Raw genomic sequence first — 17,669 nt, 5'->3', positions numbered from 1 at the left:
GTGCGAGGCCCTGAGGCCCTGCATCGTGAGTGCCTCATCCCCACTCAAATGCTATTTCTGATTAATACTATTTATCAAACCACACGTTTTGGTTTGGCGACTACTAAACAAATGAATGCCCCGGCAATTCCGACTTTAGCTGAATATAATGATTGGCACTCACCCACAAATTATACCATTGAATTACAGAGTTTATTGAAATATAATTCATTTATTGCTTCTGCAATAGATCCCGGGTTGGTTAATCTGGCCTAATAGTTCAAATGCTCGCCAACTCTAGTTTAGGTTATAAACATGACAGGCCAGACCCTAGATTTTCTGATTCACATACTGTCAAGCCCTACTCTGTCGTTAAACTGTGTCAACAATGGTAACAGCACTTGACAATGTCATCTGTTAACATTTATCATTACTGTCCTATAATATTAATTTGGCCGACTTTGCTTTAGGACCGAGAGCTCCTAGAACAAAGAGATGGATATATGCTGCTTACAATGAAATTTGGAAACTCTCACTAATAGAAGCTGCATCATGTTTATGGGAAATAGACCATGCAAACTTGTAAAAAGTTTTGTCTGTTGTCAACAACAGCATTAATACACTGTCTTCCCGTATTTATACATTTGATAATATTGTTTACTCTGTTATTGACATTGTGCAAGAAGATGTTTCACTGTTATATCATGGTCAAAATCAATTACGCCCAGTAATGCAATTTGCATGGACTTTGCAAACATTGAAAATGGAAAAAGTGCAATGGGATTTTTTTTTAACTCTACCACTTTATTTTCCTTGTTTGATTTGACAGACAAACAGCAATTTATGTCCATGAAAGATGCAACTTATACTCTTTTGCACATTGAAAAAATACACCCTGTACCATTTTCTGTAGCAGAATCAGATTTTGAAGTTTGGTTAATCCATGGGGTTATAAATTTACCGTTCTCACTGTTTCAATTTACTTCCTGTATGAAATATTACCCTGTGGGCCATTTTAAACCTCTTGGAATTTCATTTTTACATGAACTGTGGTTTCTGCCTTTCACTTATCGATGTTTTAGGGACAACACCGAGGTTTACCTAACCGGGGAGGATTGTGATTCCACTGTGGGACATTCCCTTGTTTGTAAAAATATACAGTTGCGCGGAGCCTTTCACCTTTCAGCTCCGAATCTTGTGTGTGTTTTAAAAGGTAAACCAGCTCCAGCCACAATTTTCACTGCTTACTAACGGTAGCATTCATATTTTAAATAACCAAAAATGCTGCGGCTTGCAGGTTGGTATTCCTTACATTGTAACAGTTTTCCAGAGCGTAATTTTTTTATAATAATGTGCTTTTCTCAACCCTGCATGGGCCGCTGGATAGTTCAGTGTAGGCCTTCAATTCAAAATTTTAAGGCTGATTTCAACAAGCTGAGCAGATTAAAGGGGCTTCTAACGCAACAAGAAGTTGCATTGACTTCCACATGTGAAACTTTCATGCTCGACACCTGATGCGGAAACCTTATTCCGAATCCGACATCCCCTTGACCCTCGCTACATTCCTGAGTGGCCTGGTCCACTCTCCCTCCTCTCACCACCCGCGCACCATATATTCCCCACCTCCGCAGTTATCCCCAACCACCTCTTCTTCTCCCTTCCTCGATTCACCCCTCCCTTATGGCTCCCCTTTACATTTTTTCCTCCCTTCTTCTTCTCCTTTCCTCTTCCATCCCACCTCTGCCCACCCCCTGTGCTATTTTTGCCTCCTCCCTAGTCCTTCCTGCCCCCTCTTCTTCCCCACCATGTCCCCCTTCCCTCAATGCCTTCCCTCCTCCCAGACCACTTTGCTTCCTCTCCCCCTCTTTCATATCCCTCTCCCTTCCTCCCCCCAGACATGCAGGTTTCAGATTCGCAGGCACCTCCCTCCACATGGAAAAATAACACTTTAACCCGCACCTCCCGCTATATTTTTTTTTAAGGAGATCCCCCACCCTCTTGGCAGTGGGCGTGGGAACTACCTGCCCTGAAAACAAGGGATTCAACTCTCTCTTGACGTGAGCTATACTTCCCTAACGGTCCTGCTGTCCGCACCACCCAGTTACTTGTGACAAATGCTTCTTCCCCCCTCCTCTATGGGAACTATCTACCCTAACCCTTCCCATCTACCTTCCTCATCCGTGGGCCCATGCTCCAACGGTCCCTCAACGCCTGCCTCATGGAAAACTGACTGGCACTGGATAGTGAGGTTTCTTGGATCTTGGCTTCATGTGCACCTCGACTCCTCACTATACCCCATACCCCATACCCCATTTCCCTATTCTCTTCTCTCCTATCCTCTTTGGTAAACTGTATGGCACTGTTTAGTACTGATATACTTTGACCTCAAGCTGTGTTTACGATGTATGGATCTGTATCAGTAAAAAAATTACAACACAAAAAAAATACAGATCATGGTTCTTGAATGTTTTTTGGACAGATTTTTCTGAGGTGGATTTTCCCCATAGAGATTCTGGGATCTCTCTTAATTTGTGAAATATAAGTTAATCTCATGATGTATCCAGAACTCCAGAAACACCGCATAGGAGTTAGCAGCATCCTCCACACCTTCAGCAATCCCAAAGATTTTTAGGTTTCCTCTGCGATTTCAAAATCTGTAGCATCCATGGAAAGAGGCATCATTTTTAGGTCTCGCCTGTCGATGCGCATGCGCATCGAGCAAGGCGAGAGTATTGCGAGTTATCCACACTTTATCTGCACTGCAAGGAATCGTGGCGATTCCTTGCAGTGCCCGTGACTTTTAAGGTCAATGCGCATGCGCATTAAGCTTATGCGCATGCGCATTGACCTTAAAAGTCACGGGCGCGTGCACGTCCGTGTTTGTTTACCCTTGCCTACTCTCTCTCTCCCCTCTCCGCCCCCGTTCCGCCCCCTCCCCTTCCCGCCGTGTCGCATTTCTCCTCCCCCCTCCCCTCTCTTCCCTAAGGCTTGTTTATTTTACCCGCCGTGTCTCTGCTGCTTCCCCCTGTCCTGTCTCTCCTCCTCTCTCTCTCTATACCCTCCCCCTCCTCCCCACCACTCCCATCAAGTCCCTCTGGCCCTTCCCTCCTCCCCGGACCCCTCCTCCCCTGCCCCCTCCACCCTTTCTTGTTTTTATCCTGTCAGTTGTCTTCCTTGCCCATGTCTGGGGTAATGGAGAGTCTCTGGAGACCCGTGACGCAAGACCAGCAGAGTTGAGGCAAGTGTCCAGCCAGCAAGTTCTTTGAAAGAGGAACGGACCGTTAATAGACCCAGCCACCCCGGCTATACTGCCTCCGCCGGTCTGTGAAACTCCAGCCTGGCTCCGTCACGCTACAGGGCCGTCGCCACACTTAGTTGCGGGGTCCACCTCTTCATGCGCCCGCAACAGAAACGGAACAAGGCCGCGTCAATAAGCCCATATCACTACGCAGGTGCTCACATCACCAGACACTGCTCCGTCCTCCATTGCCACTACTTAAGGACTCCGATTTTCAAAGGGGCCAGTCAAATAAGGAACCAACAATGCCTCACTGTCTAGGGGTAGGTCCACCGCCAGCCAAGCGAGTGTAGGCACAGAGTGCGCCAGCGACAGCAGACCGGAGGGGTACACTTGACCACAAGCGCTCCCGGCACTTCCTTCCCTGCACTTGTCAATGGTTATCGAGTGTGGTCTCTTAAATATCCAGGGCACGTCTATGAACAGTTGAGGCCATGCAAGATATACACAGCAATCTCTCCTCAAAGCCTGGGGCTGGACTGTGAGCAATACAGGATCAGACCAGGACAGCGCTCGCCTCCTTAGGCTCCTATGTCTTCACCACCGCTCCCGGGTCACACACGATATCTCTTCACGGGGTGCAGGCCACCACCTAGGCTTCACGCTGCGTCCCCGCTCTCCAGCCGCCTTGGTCACAATATCCTCCCGTCTCTGGCCGAACGGAAGCAGCGAACGCCAGCGCCAAGCCTCCGCCACCTCACACATACCGGGACAGGGCCTCCCCAGCCACCGCACATCGCGTCACGCCGCCCAGCCCCTTGAACAACAGTGGGCCGGGGATTCGCGGCCTAGTCCGTCTCCTCCCGCTGCAATTTAGCACTTTACCGCGGGACCAGCACTCCCCAGGGTCACCAAAATATCTCCGGCAGTCCTGCGGCTATTTTCTATCGCACATGCACCTCAGCGGCATGATAATTAATCGGATATGTGCATGAATTCGGCGGAGCTCCGGGTCTAGGTGGCCATTGCGTTCCCGAGAAAGTTCCGCCCCCCTGTATGCCTTAATTTACTGTTGTACAACTCTATAATTTACCCAGCCACGATTAACGTCACTCAAAAGAGACCACAATGCAACACTAGTGGTTTACAAGCCTATGTGAGATACATAAGAAGCCAAGTAATTGAACGTATGCTACATAGAAACTGGGATTTGTGTATAATAAACATGCATTTTTTTCCATAACCACACTTTGCCTGTGATTGTTGCTTACACCGCTCCCCGGTTATGTTCCGGGGGGGGGGGGAGCTGTCTAATGCTTTTCAGCCCCCAGTGAACACAAAGGGCGTCCCATTCCTTCCCTTACTGCAGACGCTCCCTCGTGCTGCTCCTGGCTCCCTCCCTGCCGCCCAGTGGTCCTGCTCCGGGGGTCTGGTGGGCGGGGTGTCTTTGTCCAGGCGGCAGCAGGGCCGGACTCCCTGTGAATTAAAGAAACAGCCCCCGGGTCCTGTTTCCCACACTGGCGTGATTCACACTCCCATCAAGTCCCTCTGGCCCTTCCCTCCTCCCCGGACCCCTCCTCCCCTGCCCCCTCCACCCTTTCTTGTTTTTATCCTGTCAGTTGTCGTAAAGTCACGCCGTCATTTTCGTAGGTCTGCTTTGCATCAGTGTTTAGCGCTTCATTCCCTCGAGGACACATCGAATCGCATGTCACGCCGTCATTTTCGTAGGTCTGCTTTGCATCAGTGTTTAGCGCTTCATTCCCTCGAGGACACATCGAATCGCATGCTCTGCAATAGTCTTCTTTACCTCTATATTAAAACTATCGCCGCATGTGAGACGAACTCGTCAAGGTTATTGAATTAGTTCAGTCATATCTAGCGGAGCAAGATGCCTCAGTTGCCTCATGGCGCTAGAGACAGAACTGTAACAGAGGGGCGACGTGCTATGGAATTCTTTTTATACTTGAGCCTCAATTATGTATGAGCCCATAGACGGCACAATTTCACGTGTATTTGTGTTCACTGAAATCCACCCCCCCCCTCCCATCCTGGGATTTGTGTATAATAAACATGCATTTTTTTCCATAACTACACTTTGCCTGTGATTGTTGCTTACACCGCTCCCCGGTTATGTTCCGGGGGGGGGAGCTGTCTAATGCTTTTCAGCCCCCAGTGAACACAAAGGGCGTCCCATTCCTTCCCTTACTGCAGACGCTCCCTCGTGCTGCTCCTGGCTCCCTCCCTGCCGCCCAGTGGTCCTGCTCCGGGGGTCTGGTGGGCGGGGTGTCTTTGTCCAGGCGGCAGCAGGGCCGGACTCCCTGTGAATGAAAGAAACACCCCCCGGGTCCGATTTCCCACACTGGCGTGATTCATTCAAGCCCTGATTGGAACCACATTGGGAGCAGCCGTAGATAACATGTCGGCGCTGGCCGTGCTCGGGCGCAGCCGGTCTGCCCTGGAAACCTCTTCCTGCACAGGATGGTTGTTGCTTTTATTGTTCAGAGACGTGTTGAGTGTTGTCGTCGGAGGCGGCGCGCGCTGTTGCTTGGTGCTGAATGTGGCTGATTTGGAGCGCAGATAAACTCTCTTCACTTGAACGCAGACCTGGACACCAAACGTCAACAAGGCTGGCCACTCCCACCTCTCTCCCTCCAACATGTGCCTGCCTAGGACCAATGTGGAAGCGAAATACCAAAGAGGGACCCGCAGAGTTACTCAAAGCTTCCAGCTTACCGGAAGCCATAACCTGCATTACTACCAGGCTCTCTTACTTATTCAACCAACTGCACACCCTCACTCACCCTCATCCACCCTCAACCCCTCACCCTAACTCACAATAACACTCTCACCCTCACCCTCACTCACTCTCACTCACACTCACCCTCAACACCTCACTCAAACTCAACTCCTCACTCACCCCCACCCTCACTCACCCTCAACCCCTCACCCTCACACAGTGCAATAGGTCTCGCAGGATTTTTAGTTAAAGCTTTTACATTTGCTTATTGCTTTTTTGATTTGTAATTCTTTTGCATTGCCTACAAAAAAATAAAATGCAAAAGATTTACAACAAAAAACCTATTAACAATTCTAAAAGCACTAACTCTAATGCTGCGAGACCTATTGCATTTCTAATGCTTGTTTAGCATGTTATCAATGACCTTCCCTGTTTTCGCTTTATCGTCTTTCTGGGAGCTAATACGTGATTCCACCTCAGTAATCCTTCCAGGCAGATCTTTAAAGTCTTTACTTAAACCTTGAATGTATTACTGTACAAGGTCAGGATATGTTTTAGTACTGTGGGGTAAGTCGTGCGGGCTACTAGTCACTGTAAAATAGGATCCATGTTGTTCGATTTGTCAGATTTGGATTTAGGTGGTAATTTCAAAGGTGGAGGAAAATAATTGGGCTTTTCTGGCTTGTTTCCTGTTCCTTAGACTCGCTCATCTCTTTGTCCTTGCTATTCGCCATCACCTCTGAGTATCAGCAGAATCAAAATCAAGGCAGATGATTCCCCTGCGCAGATGGTGTAAATGGGGTGCTCAAAGTCAGCTCAGGTGCCTATATATGGAGATAGCTGAAGACATAGAGAAAATATCACCATTAACAATGAAATGTTTCAAAAGCCCCCTCCTCAATAAAGGACAGCTATATCCATGCAGCGATCCTTCACATAGAAGTATTAAAGACATCTAAAATAGCTCAAAAGATTCTCAGCCACAAAAATAGATGTCTTGAAAATACAGTCAGAATAAGCAGAAAAAAAAAAAAACTCTGTAATTAATGATTTGCCTGACTTCGAGTACGCTGGCACTTGAAGCCTCATATCCTTAATTCAGATCCTTGCAGAGGTTAATATGAAGAGTCCAAAAATCAAGTGCTCACCACGAATATGGTGAGCTCAATCATGACTGGAGCCAAAACACATCATTGACCTTCCATCAGGCAATTTGCTTGCTTGATCTGCATCGTGGAGCTGTTCCAAGTTTTGGAGTACAGGCGCACATTCAGGGAAGGGGCAGAGCACACTGGTAGGACGAACTTTCGTCTGGTAAGAAGCTCACTTTAGCCGCTCATTTAAACTTCATTTTTATAGACCAAAACGTCCGGAAATTGCCCATCATGGACAGTGGTCGTGCCAGAGGGCTATCTTCGACTAACTTTTTATGCTAGGTTGTAAATTGTGAATCAATTCAGATTTTTTCTCCTTTTTAGGTTGAGTTTCGACATGCTATATCTCTTCTGTGGGCTTTGGCACAGAATTGGTTGTTATCTGTGGCATTCAGAAATGCAGGCTTGTTATTGGTGCATTTGTGTAAATGTCCCTCCTTTGTGTGCTTAGCTCCCTCCCAGGCAATTTCACTAAGAGAAAATGTTGATTGAACATCACACTGTACAGCGTGTGATGGCCCCTCGTCTCTCCTACTCGCTCTCCCATTGGGCGTCCTCTGCGTTACATGACATTGTCAAAAGCTATCCGTGCTGGTGTTCGTTGATGTGCATTTTCCCCTATGGCACTATTGTTTATGTTGCAAATCTATCTCTAAGAAAACCCTGGCTGAGTCTATAAAATATTGCAACTTAGAAGAGGTCCTTCGTTCAGCCAGGTCTTCTAGTCTCACCTTTTTGGATTTTAAAAATGCCTACAGCTTTGAGAAGGAATTAGACAGTATAGAACCTGTTTTAGCAAAAAAACTGTATCTACAGTTTAGATATGGCACACTACCCCTCCATTCTTATACTAATAAATGGAAAGCGGGTCCAGTTCACCCCTGCCCAGGCTGCAATGATCCAAATGAATCTCTAATCCATGTGATATTGTTTTGTCCTGCTTATTCTGCTAGCAGGAAAAAATGGATTATACAGCTATGTAGGAACCTAGGAGTCAGGAACCATGTAGAGTTTTTTAGAATTTTAAAATCCGATACTAATACACTAATAGTTACTGCTATTTCTAAATTCTTGTTTTCAATGTGGTTAATTAGACGGAGATTGATTCGGTAGTTTAAGGTACTCTAACTCAGTAAGATTATGCTTCTACTGTGTTCTGAATATTTAATCAATGCATTTTCTTGCTGTAGTGTTTTTTTTTCCATCACCCTAAATACCACATACTAACTGCTTTTATTCAAAATGAGATTTAATTGTGTATTATTTTAATATTGTAAATGTATTTTTCATTACTTGATGTACTTTTATGGTTCTTAAACAAACCGAAATAAAGTTAATTTGATTATGTTGCATCGAGTCCTGTAGCAGTATGTTCGCTCTTCTCCCATCAACTGTTCCTTTCTATTAAAGCAAATCATTAGACGAGAATTGTTGGCTTTGAAGTGCTTGTTGTAATGTCAAAATGTTGGTGTGCATGTGCTTGCTTCCTCATTTCTTCCAACAAGCACTGGCAGCAGAGAGGCCTGTCCGAGCAGAGACCCACTGTAACTGCCCGGCTTAAGTTTACTGCCCAGTTGACAACACACTGAGCTAAAACAACTCGCACTCTGCTAGGATGTGCTTATCCTTACCATTCTGTGGAAGGCAGCTCATACTCTGTCTGTTGATAAACTGAAGACGCACATCCAATGAGCACTTCAGAACTTTGTGCAGCGCTTCAGGATTGGCAAGGGTGCCGCATTACGAGCTCCCACAAACCTCACAGAGGATTTGGTGAATATGCTCAGCTATGGGAACATTAGGCTGCATTTACAGACGGTCCGTGTAATTAACGGGCGAGTGGTCCCCTTATATGGCGAACCCGCATGAATTCCACAAGCAAGTCATTACATGAATCAATGCTTAAAAGAATTTTATTATTCTTAGGAGAAATAGTAGTAGGAACGCATCATTTGCATATCGTTTAATAGAGGACCAGACAGCAGCGGTTTCTGAGCCCTTTAATTTCATCCCCCCTCCAAGGTCCACCATTACCAAAGTGGAAAACCAGACTCTTTAATCTGTCTTTTAAAAAAATGTGCACACTGCACACACATCTTTTTTGGGCCTGGGGCTGCTTGTTTTTGCTGTGATAAACTCATGACACGCTGCCAGCAAGAGACGTCGATGCATGCCTTTTCTTAAACCTGCCTGTGGGTGGGCAGGGCCAGACTGGCCGTAGCAGGCACCGGGCTTTTCCCCAGTGAGCAGCCAGGTTGGGACCAGTTTTTGCCCCCTGGGGGCTGTTTTTGTTATGGGGTCGGCATTGTCGGCCCCTGGTAACAAAATTGGCCGAAAATTACCCTCACAAACAGCTCAGCTGCCCCCCCCCCCTCCAGGGGGGGCCAGCCAAGCATTTTACCAGGGCCAGTTTCAGTTCCCAGTCTGGCCCGGTGGGTGGGCCCCAGTGGTGTCTGCGTTTCACTGGGCCTGCAATGGCCGCCAGGAGCTGAAGATCAGTGACAGTCCTGATGGTTCCTCAATGCGGCCCCCAACCCAGTGAGTGCACCACGGCAACAAGCGACTTGGTAAGCAAAAAAAAAGCTTTTCAAATATCCATGTATTGGCACGCTGTATTTCCTCTCATTCTGTAAAGCAAGCAATACACTTCAAAAGTCAACAGACTCCGAGTCTGTTAAACAAACACGAGTCCGTGCTACACAAGATAATTGCTTGCGACATGAAGTGTTTCTTTGTTTGTTTTAATGATCTCTTAAGGACATGAGATCTTGGCCTGTGAGTGCAAACCTCTCTGCCTGCTGGCCTCTCGGTAAAAGGCAAGACAGTGGAGAGGGTGGGGAGGTATTGGAGGAGGCAGGCTGGCAGAAAAGAAGCCCGCACAGAGATAACACTTGCCTTAATCCGCTCACGTGTGCCTGTCTTTTCCCTCTACCACAGCAACTACTAGTCGTGAACAGCTCTGGTAGTGAAGAAAGTTCCATCTTGACAAAAGGCAGCACTGTAGTTCCACAATTTTCATAAAGGCAGTTTCCGAAATGAGACAGTCTGAGAACTCACCCTCATAATTGAGCAGGATTCACAGCTTCATGTTTCTGTAAAAATGGCTATAAAAAGCAAATCCGAGCTTTTCTTTCAGGCAGTGAATGTCTAAGCAGTTCCATATGTCCCTTGTTACATTACCCCTGCTGTCAGCTCTAAAACCTAAATGGAAACTGTTGGCACTGAATGCTGTCAAATCCTAATGCTCTGTTCAGGTGTAGGACGTGCTTTGCTTCAGAGCACTTTGTTTGTATTTAGCAACTTTTCATTTTTCCTTCAATGCATTTAGCAATGTAAAGTCCCGGGCCGGGCCTACTAATGCAGACAATAACGTGAGTCAGGTAGCATTACATTAGTGACCAAATCATTACTGAACCACGCCCGGAGGTCTGGGCTATTTATTAACTTGTGTTACGCTGGCTCGGCGTACGCCGGGCCAGCCTGGTATGTCGTACACTCAGAGGGGTTCACCCTCGGTCACCCCTTACACAGTGGGAGGCGTGGTGCCTCCTGATAACTCGCAACATTACATTCCTCCTTTACCATTAGAATAGCGACCAACTAGAACTTCAACAATGTGAATGTAAAACAGTGGAAAACATCAAATTCGCTTGTGAAACATTCTTACTTGGTGTTCGGGCGCAGCAGCTTCTTCCATCTGCTGTCAGCTCTTCAGTCACTGGTAGACAGCAGGATACAAAGTATTTGTACTTCTGGGACAGCTTCGGACATGACTGCAGGTTGTACCGGCCTTGGCTGCCTCGCTCGGAGAGTGTTGGAGATGATGCGGGTGGGCTGTCCATGTCTCTGGATCTCAGGATGTCCTCGCGTTCCTGCTCTTGGGTCACCCCAAGAGCTGGTGTGGCAGGCCTATCTTCGGTGGCTGAGGTTGTGGGCTAGCAGATGTCACCATTGCTGCATGGAGGTCCATCGGAGACAGTCGCGTTTTCCACATTGGGCATCAGAAACTCTTCTGCATCATCCTCTTGGACTTTCTTAAAGAAAGATATATTGCGGGTCACGCTCTGGTGTCCCCTTTGGGTGGTTACCATAGTGTCTTTGATTTTGATCACAGTCCAGGGGTCTAGTTCGAAGGGTAAACTGAATTTTCCTCCAGGGTGGCAGTCTCGTACCAGCACTTGCTCGCCGACGACAAATGGGCTCTCCCTAGCGTGTCTTCTCTGGGATGCCTCATCATTGTTTTTCCTCCGCCCGGAGACTGACTGCTTTGGGGGGTTTGGTGTTTCGGCCACACTGTATGATGCAGGATCGTGTCTGTCACAGACCAACTAAAACACGACCTGCTTGGGGAGATGCCAGTGGTGCAAAGAGGAGTGAGTTGGTACTCTCGGAGGAACTGGTAGAGCTTGTTTTAGATTGTGACTGTCGGCCAGGGCTATTTGGATCGTTTTGTTTAAAGTCTGCATCAGGTGTTCCACCTCTCCATTGGCCTGAGGCCACCTCGGAGTTATCCTGCGGTGTTTGACTTTGAGTGAGGCCAGATATTCAGTGAGTCCTGTACTGGTGAATGGTGGGCTGATGTCGGTGCGGAGCTCGCCAAAGAGTCCATGTGTCGCCATGAGTTTTTCCAGTTTGGGGATTACTTTCCCTGCGGACGTTGAGGAGACAATTTCGATTCCGGATATCGCGAGGAATCGTCTACCACCACCAGCATGTACTTTCCTCCAAGTAGACAACCGAAATCAGCACTCACCCTTTCCCACGGTGCGCTCTGAGCTGTTTCTGTGGTGACTGCTGCACGTTTGCTTGGTAGGCTAGTTGCAAAACAAACAGGGCAGCACTGTAAGATGGATTCAATCCTCTGGTCCAGGCCGAGAAACCAGACATTGCTCCTGAGGCGGTTTTTCGATTTGACTATCCCTTGGTGGGCTCCATGTGCGGGTCGGGCTGCTTGCTGAGTCAAACTCTCTGGTAGGACGAGGCGTACAAGCAACAGGACTGAAACGTTGTCAAAGGTTGATATATGCCATTGTCTGGGATCAAACTATTTCCATATTATTTTATGCACTGAAAAATGTGCGCTTATCCACCTTTGAATTGTCATATTGGTCCTTGGCACAAGTGCTAAAGTTATTCAGAGAGCCTCCAGGGACAGGGAAGGGGCAGGGGTTAATAAAAGACTCAAGCAGTGGGAGCTGTCGGCTTTGATAAAGTACTGCGCCTGCTGCTGCCTGGCAATGCACTGAAGGTGGCTGTGGCCAAAGCACACGTTTTCGTGAACTTTTACCTGCAAGTTGAAGGTACAATGCTGTGCTGATAATGCTTCAAAATGATGACTAATGGAGGCCTGATCTCTTCAAATTAATTTCAGGTCCTCTGTCCTGAATGTTTAGGCTGAGACTTTTTGTGATTTTGTACTTTGAACATGTCATATTATTATAGTAAAGTTCTGAATACAGACAAAAGCTTTTCCTGTTTAATATTATATTGTTTATGGATATCATTTCTATTTAGTAGGTGCAGCATTTAGTGAAATATCTTAAAGTATTTCTATATGGCGTCCAACCACTGTTCACCGGCCACCACTCAAATGAACATAAATGTTCCTTTAAACTTCCAGTGCTACTCAACAGAGGAAGTCGAGGTTAAGATAGGAATTGATCCTAATGTGCTACCTGTGCAAATAGGTTGTAAAGTTACTGTTCAGTAGCACTTAGACACAAAAGATGGAGACTACCACGTCTTACTACAGTTGTCTTGTGGTTGGATCTATCCCACTTTGCTGTTATCTCATAACACATTTCAACAATTTATTGTATATTTTAAGTACAACAGAAAGTTACCTCTGTATTTCCACAATTTAGAGAGCTGGCTCTTTATGTCTCTTTTTGATCATTTTATATTTATTTTGCGGTTTCCATTCCCATTATATTTTCTTTTCTCCCCAATTTTCCCTTTTCCTCAGATTCGTTCCATCTCTGTTTCATTTTCCTCCTTTCTCTAGCATCCTATCTATTTCCATTTTCTTTCCTCTTTCACTCCTTTGGTAGGTGAAAGACAGTGGGCCAGATGTACGACCCGCCAATTAGCGAGTTGCAAATTGCATCGCAATTGGAAAGCACAACAGTGTCGCGAGTTGCAAATTGCGTCGCAATTGGAAAGCACAACAGTGTCTGAGACACTGTTTGCGAGTCCCAGTGGGGTCGCAAATTGCATGCCTCATGAATATTAATGAGGCTGTTGCAATTTGAGACCCCATTGGGAATGGCTGGCACTCCTAGAGATGGTGGGCTGCTGGGGTCAGCAGACCTCCATGTCTGGGACTGCTTTTAAATAAAACAGGTTTTTAAAAAAAATGCAGCCTGTTTTCCTTAAAGGAAAACAGGATGCATTTAAAAAATAAAAATAAAACTTTATAAATTCATTTTTTAGGGCAGGCAGTGATCCCTGGGACCACCGTCTTCCCCTAAAAAATGTTTGCGCATGTATTCACAAATGGGAAGGGGTCCCCTGGCTACCCCTTCCCGTTTGCAGGTGCTTTGCCATCCTTCTGAGAAGGGTGGTAAACTTCAAGTGTTTTGCGACCGCAATTGTGGTCTTAAAACATTCTTACATAGCTTAAGGAGTCGCTACTAGGAAGGGATGCCCTTGGAACGCCCCTTCCTAATAGTGAGTCGCTAATCCTATTTTGCAAGTCGCAAATTGATTTATGACTCGCAAAATGGGATTAGTACGGGGGCCACAGGTTTTTTGCGGGCGCAAACAGGTCTAAAACCCATTTGCACAGGCAAGAAACCTTTGTACATCTGGCCCATTGTCATTTACAATGCTAATACCTCTACCTTCCACAAATGCGAGAGCAATTTCCATTGCAAAGGCTTGTGTTTTAAAAATCACAAATCGTATCTGATTTGCAACTTTCTAAAATGAATTAAAAAAGTGAGAGTAGATAAAGGTGGGATCAAAGTCCTGATCTTCCTCGATCTGTCTTTATATTTAAACACCATTGACCATAACATCCTCTGGGTTAAATCCATCATTCTTTTGCTCACCATGCCACACCAGTTTAGACCTGGCCATATGCAAACTGGAATGGCATGGGGAGCAAAAAAGGAGATGGATTTAGGCCCAGATCTCTGTACTAGGGTGAATGTATGACATTGTTCTGCATTCCATCCATCAGTTGTTCTTTTTGCATTTGTCACCCCGAATGGGACGTGTATGCCCAGACGTGGGTACCGTGCTCTCCATGCCACTGGAGTTAAGCTGGCATGGCTGATGAGAGGTGAAACCCTGAAAACAGTCCAAGGATGCTAGTTTTCAGTCCAGGGATGACCTGGCCTGGCAGTTTGGGATGGACTGTTCCCATTGGGTGCAGGGTCGAAACTGATTTGCAAATGGCTGGGTTCAAACTGGAATTGCATGGGTAGCAAAAAACATGGATTTAGGCCCAAATCTCTGTACTGGGGTGAATGTATGACATTGTTCTGCATTCTGCCCATTAGTTGTTCTTTTTGCATTTGTCACCCAGAGTGGGACAGATATGCCCAGACGTGGGTCCTGCGCTCTCCATGCCACTGGAGTCATGCTATCCTGGCTGATAAAGGGTAAAACCCTGAAACTAGTCCTAGAATGCTAGTTTCCAGTCTACGGGGGACCTGGCCTCGCAGTTCGGGCTGGACTGTTACCATTGGGCGCAGGGTCAAGACTGTTTTGCATATGGCTGGGTTCAAACTGGAATGGCAAGGGGAGTAAAATAAACGATGGACGTAGGCCGAGATCTCTGTACTAGGGTGAATGTTTGACATTGTTCTGCATTTTGTCCATTAATCGTTCTTTTTGCAGGTTATTACCATGGCCCATCGCCATGCCTATATAATTTCTGTCTTACTATCCCTTCATTGGCTGCCTATATGATTAATTGCAGCGCCTTAATTTTATTTCATAAAGACATTTACAATAGGATCTCCATATTACTGACTGGCAAGTTTACTTTTTACGTTTTACTCTTTCACTCTTACACTTCCTTTTGCATTGCAGAACCAGCTAACTATCTCAATGTATCTTACTGTTGCCTATGGAGACAGATCTTTTTCAGTTGCTGTGGCTAAACTGTGCAATTCCCTGCCCAATAACCTATGTTCAGAAAACAAATCTCTTCTCTTTCAGGAAACTGTTGAAATGTGGCAATTCAGCATATAATTCTCCATCAGCCCTTTCACTGCAGGTTATAGATACTTTGTAAATTTTAGCTGTATTTTGTTATACTCCGCATCATGGAGCGTTCCGTCCATGCTCTTATAAATTATGATTACAACAACAACATGCATGAGGTATGAAGCACTATATACATGTTTTATTGTTATTTTAAGTAATGGCTACTTACACAGTTTTCCTGAAGTAGTGCTTCCTCTGCTTCTTGTCGATCAAACTCTTTGATATACCAGTTGCATGAATATAGATCCTGATGTTTTAGAAATGAGGTATGTTAGTACGTACAACATAATCAATGCGTACAGAACACATTTTTTCAGTAACACATTCTATATTAGTGCTAAAAAATAATTGCATTATTGAAAGATATAATGTAAGATGTGAAGTAGAAGATGACGATCATTTGAGTATCTTCCCCACCTTCATATGGTCTAAGGTCTACTCTATGAATCCTAATGGAGATTTTCTTAAATTTATGAAGGGAATTTAGGGAAGTCTTGATTTCATTAAAGGCATGAAAGGGAGTAGTATGCTTTCTTTTCCTGCCTTTTATTGAATAGCAATCAAGAAACTACAGTTCCTATGAATCCAAGGGAAAACAACTGCAGTATAACATCACAATGACAAATTTCATCCAGAATCAGGAACACACGCTAATCCTTTTTATTGTGAGCAACATATCCTCTTGTCTTGTAGGAGTAGATTAAGAACTTTGCGACATAGGATTAGTAAGCAAAACAATGGTCTAAGTCATCAGAAATGTAAAAAGGCCTCCAGCAAGGTCCGCCAAAAGAAGTTTGCATTGGTTCCTTGAAGAAGATTCTTCAGTGAAATAGAGTATATCTTCTTTACAGAAGAAAAGCTCCATGCATGGACTGAGCATCCCTTGAAGAAAGTCGTTTGCATCCAGTTTGCTTCTCAGATGGTTAGCTATTGGATCTTCTTCTAAGCAATATTATGAAGAGAGAGGGAGTGTTAACATAGCTTACAGGGTGAGATAATACTCGCCTCCATATCGTTAATAAAATGAAGACTTTCTTTCACTACAGCTCAGACAATCTCCGTTTTATTACAAGACATGACTCCTATTATGCTTGTTTGTAGCACAGTAACAACAGAATTGGCAACATGAAGAATGGAATGTTCTAAAAGTAGAGAAATTAGACCAACCAGCTGATTTCAGTATGTCATCCAAACTCGCACAAGCTTAAAAGCCCTTGGAGGCCATTGAACCCCTCGTGGAATGGATTCTGAAATAAAATGTAAATTGCTGCCAATTTCATGATCCATTTGACCCAACGACCAAAAGTTGGTGAAGAAACTTAAGAGAAGCTTTAATGTAGATCAAAATAGGATGACATTCTCAAATCTTTTATTTTAACAGTGTATTTCTGTAAACATTTTCCGACACAGAGTATTGGTCGAAGTGTTAAATAGGGATAGAACACAGACATTAGATTAGTTTAAGGCCTTCAGGGGACTGTGAAAAACACTCTGGGTGGGGTATAGTCAGAAAAAACATGTGAAGCCATGACATTGGAAAGATGCTTCAGGGAGACCAAACAAAGAAGAGCAAAGAGCAGTTAAATATTTGAGTGATTAAAAAGTATTATCAGACCAACTGAGAAACAAATGTAGAATCATGTTCACATCCTACATCTGATTGTATTTTGTCAAAGGATGTTTTGTAAATGTTACTCCCTTTAATAGATGGCAAATCAATGTATGTTCTCCCACTGGTTTCCCATCCCCCTTTAAATGTTAAAAACATCTAATCTATATGTGTTTATAGATCTGTAAGCCTTTCCTTGGGAAGTCAGTGATTCTAAGAAATTGACTATTAGAATGACTTCTGCTGACGAGGGATCTGCACTCCTGTCCAAGCACCAGCTATTCCAGACCATCCATGCTGATCAGAACAATTTGGTTGTACCTAGAGCCCAGGATTGGCGAATGAGCTTGACAGCTTCCATCTGAATTCCTGGGTTTTTTCAGGCTGCCCCAAAACCATCCATGCTATTAGGTTGAGTAACTTGTTGAGTATTAGACTGTGACACTGACCCTGAGCATTAGTAAGTTGGGAAAAGTTGGAATCAGAATAGGTGAATGAATTAAAAGTTCTAGAACCAAAAGGGATCCAGAGTTAACCCTGCCAAAAGGAGTTATTACAAGAAGGGTGCTATTTTGATGATGTATTTGTGCTAACACTCTAGATATCCTGATGAAAGGAGGAAAAGCATAATTCAGTTGTAGAGACCAATTCTGAAGTAAAGTACCTGTTGCCTTTGCCTGTGGGTCTGGCCTCCAACTGTAGTAGCAAGGAATTTGGGCGTTCAGTCAAGAAGCA

At 45.2% G+C, this 17,669-nt stretch overlaps 1 protein-coding gene across 1 annotated transcript in view; it reads right to left on the bottom strand.

Moving 5' to 3' along the window:
- Positions 1-17,669, bottom strand: part of CLNK (cytokine dependent hematopoietic cell linker) — a 1,199,791-nt gene that overhangs the window by 255,826 nt on the left and 926,296 nt on the right. The window contains exon 14 of the mRNA XM_086964527.1: positions 15,495-15,572. Within this exon, the coding sequence (XP_086820653.1) occupies positions 15,495-15,572 (78 nt within the window). The remainder of the gene's footprint in view (positions 1-15,494; positions 15,573-17,669) is intronic.

The sequence above is a fragment of the Lissotriton vulgaris genome, chromosome 3_2, assembly GCF_964263255.1.
Source record: "Lissotriton vulgaris chromosome 3_2, aLisVul1.2, whole genome shotgun sequence".
NCBI classification, from domain to species: Eukaryota; Metazoa; Chordata; class Amphibia; order Caudata; family Salamandridae; genus Lissotriton; species Lissotriton vulgaris.
This window is presented reverse-complemented; position numbering and strand designations above follow the sequence as displayed.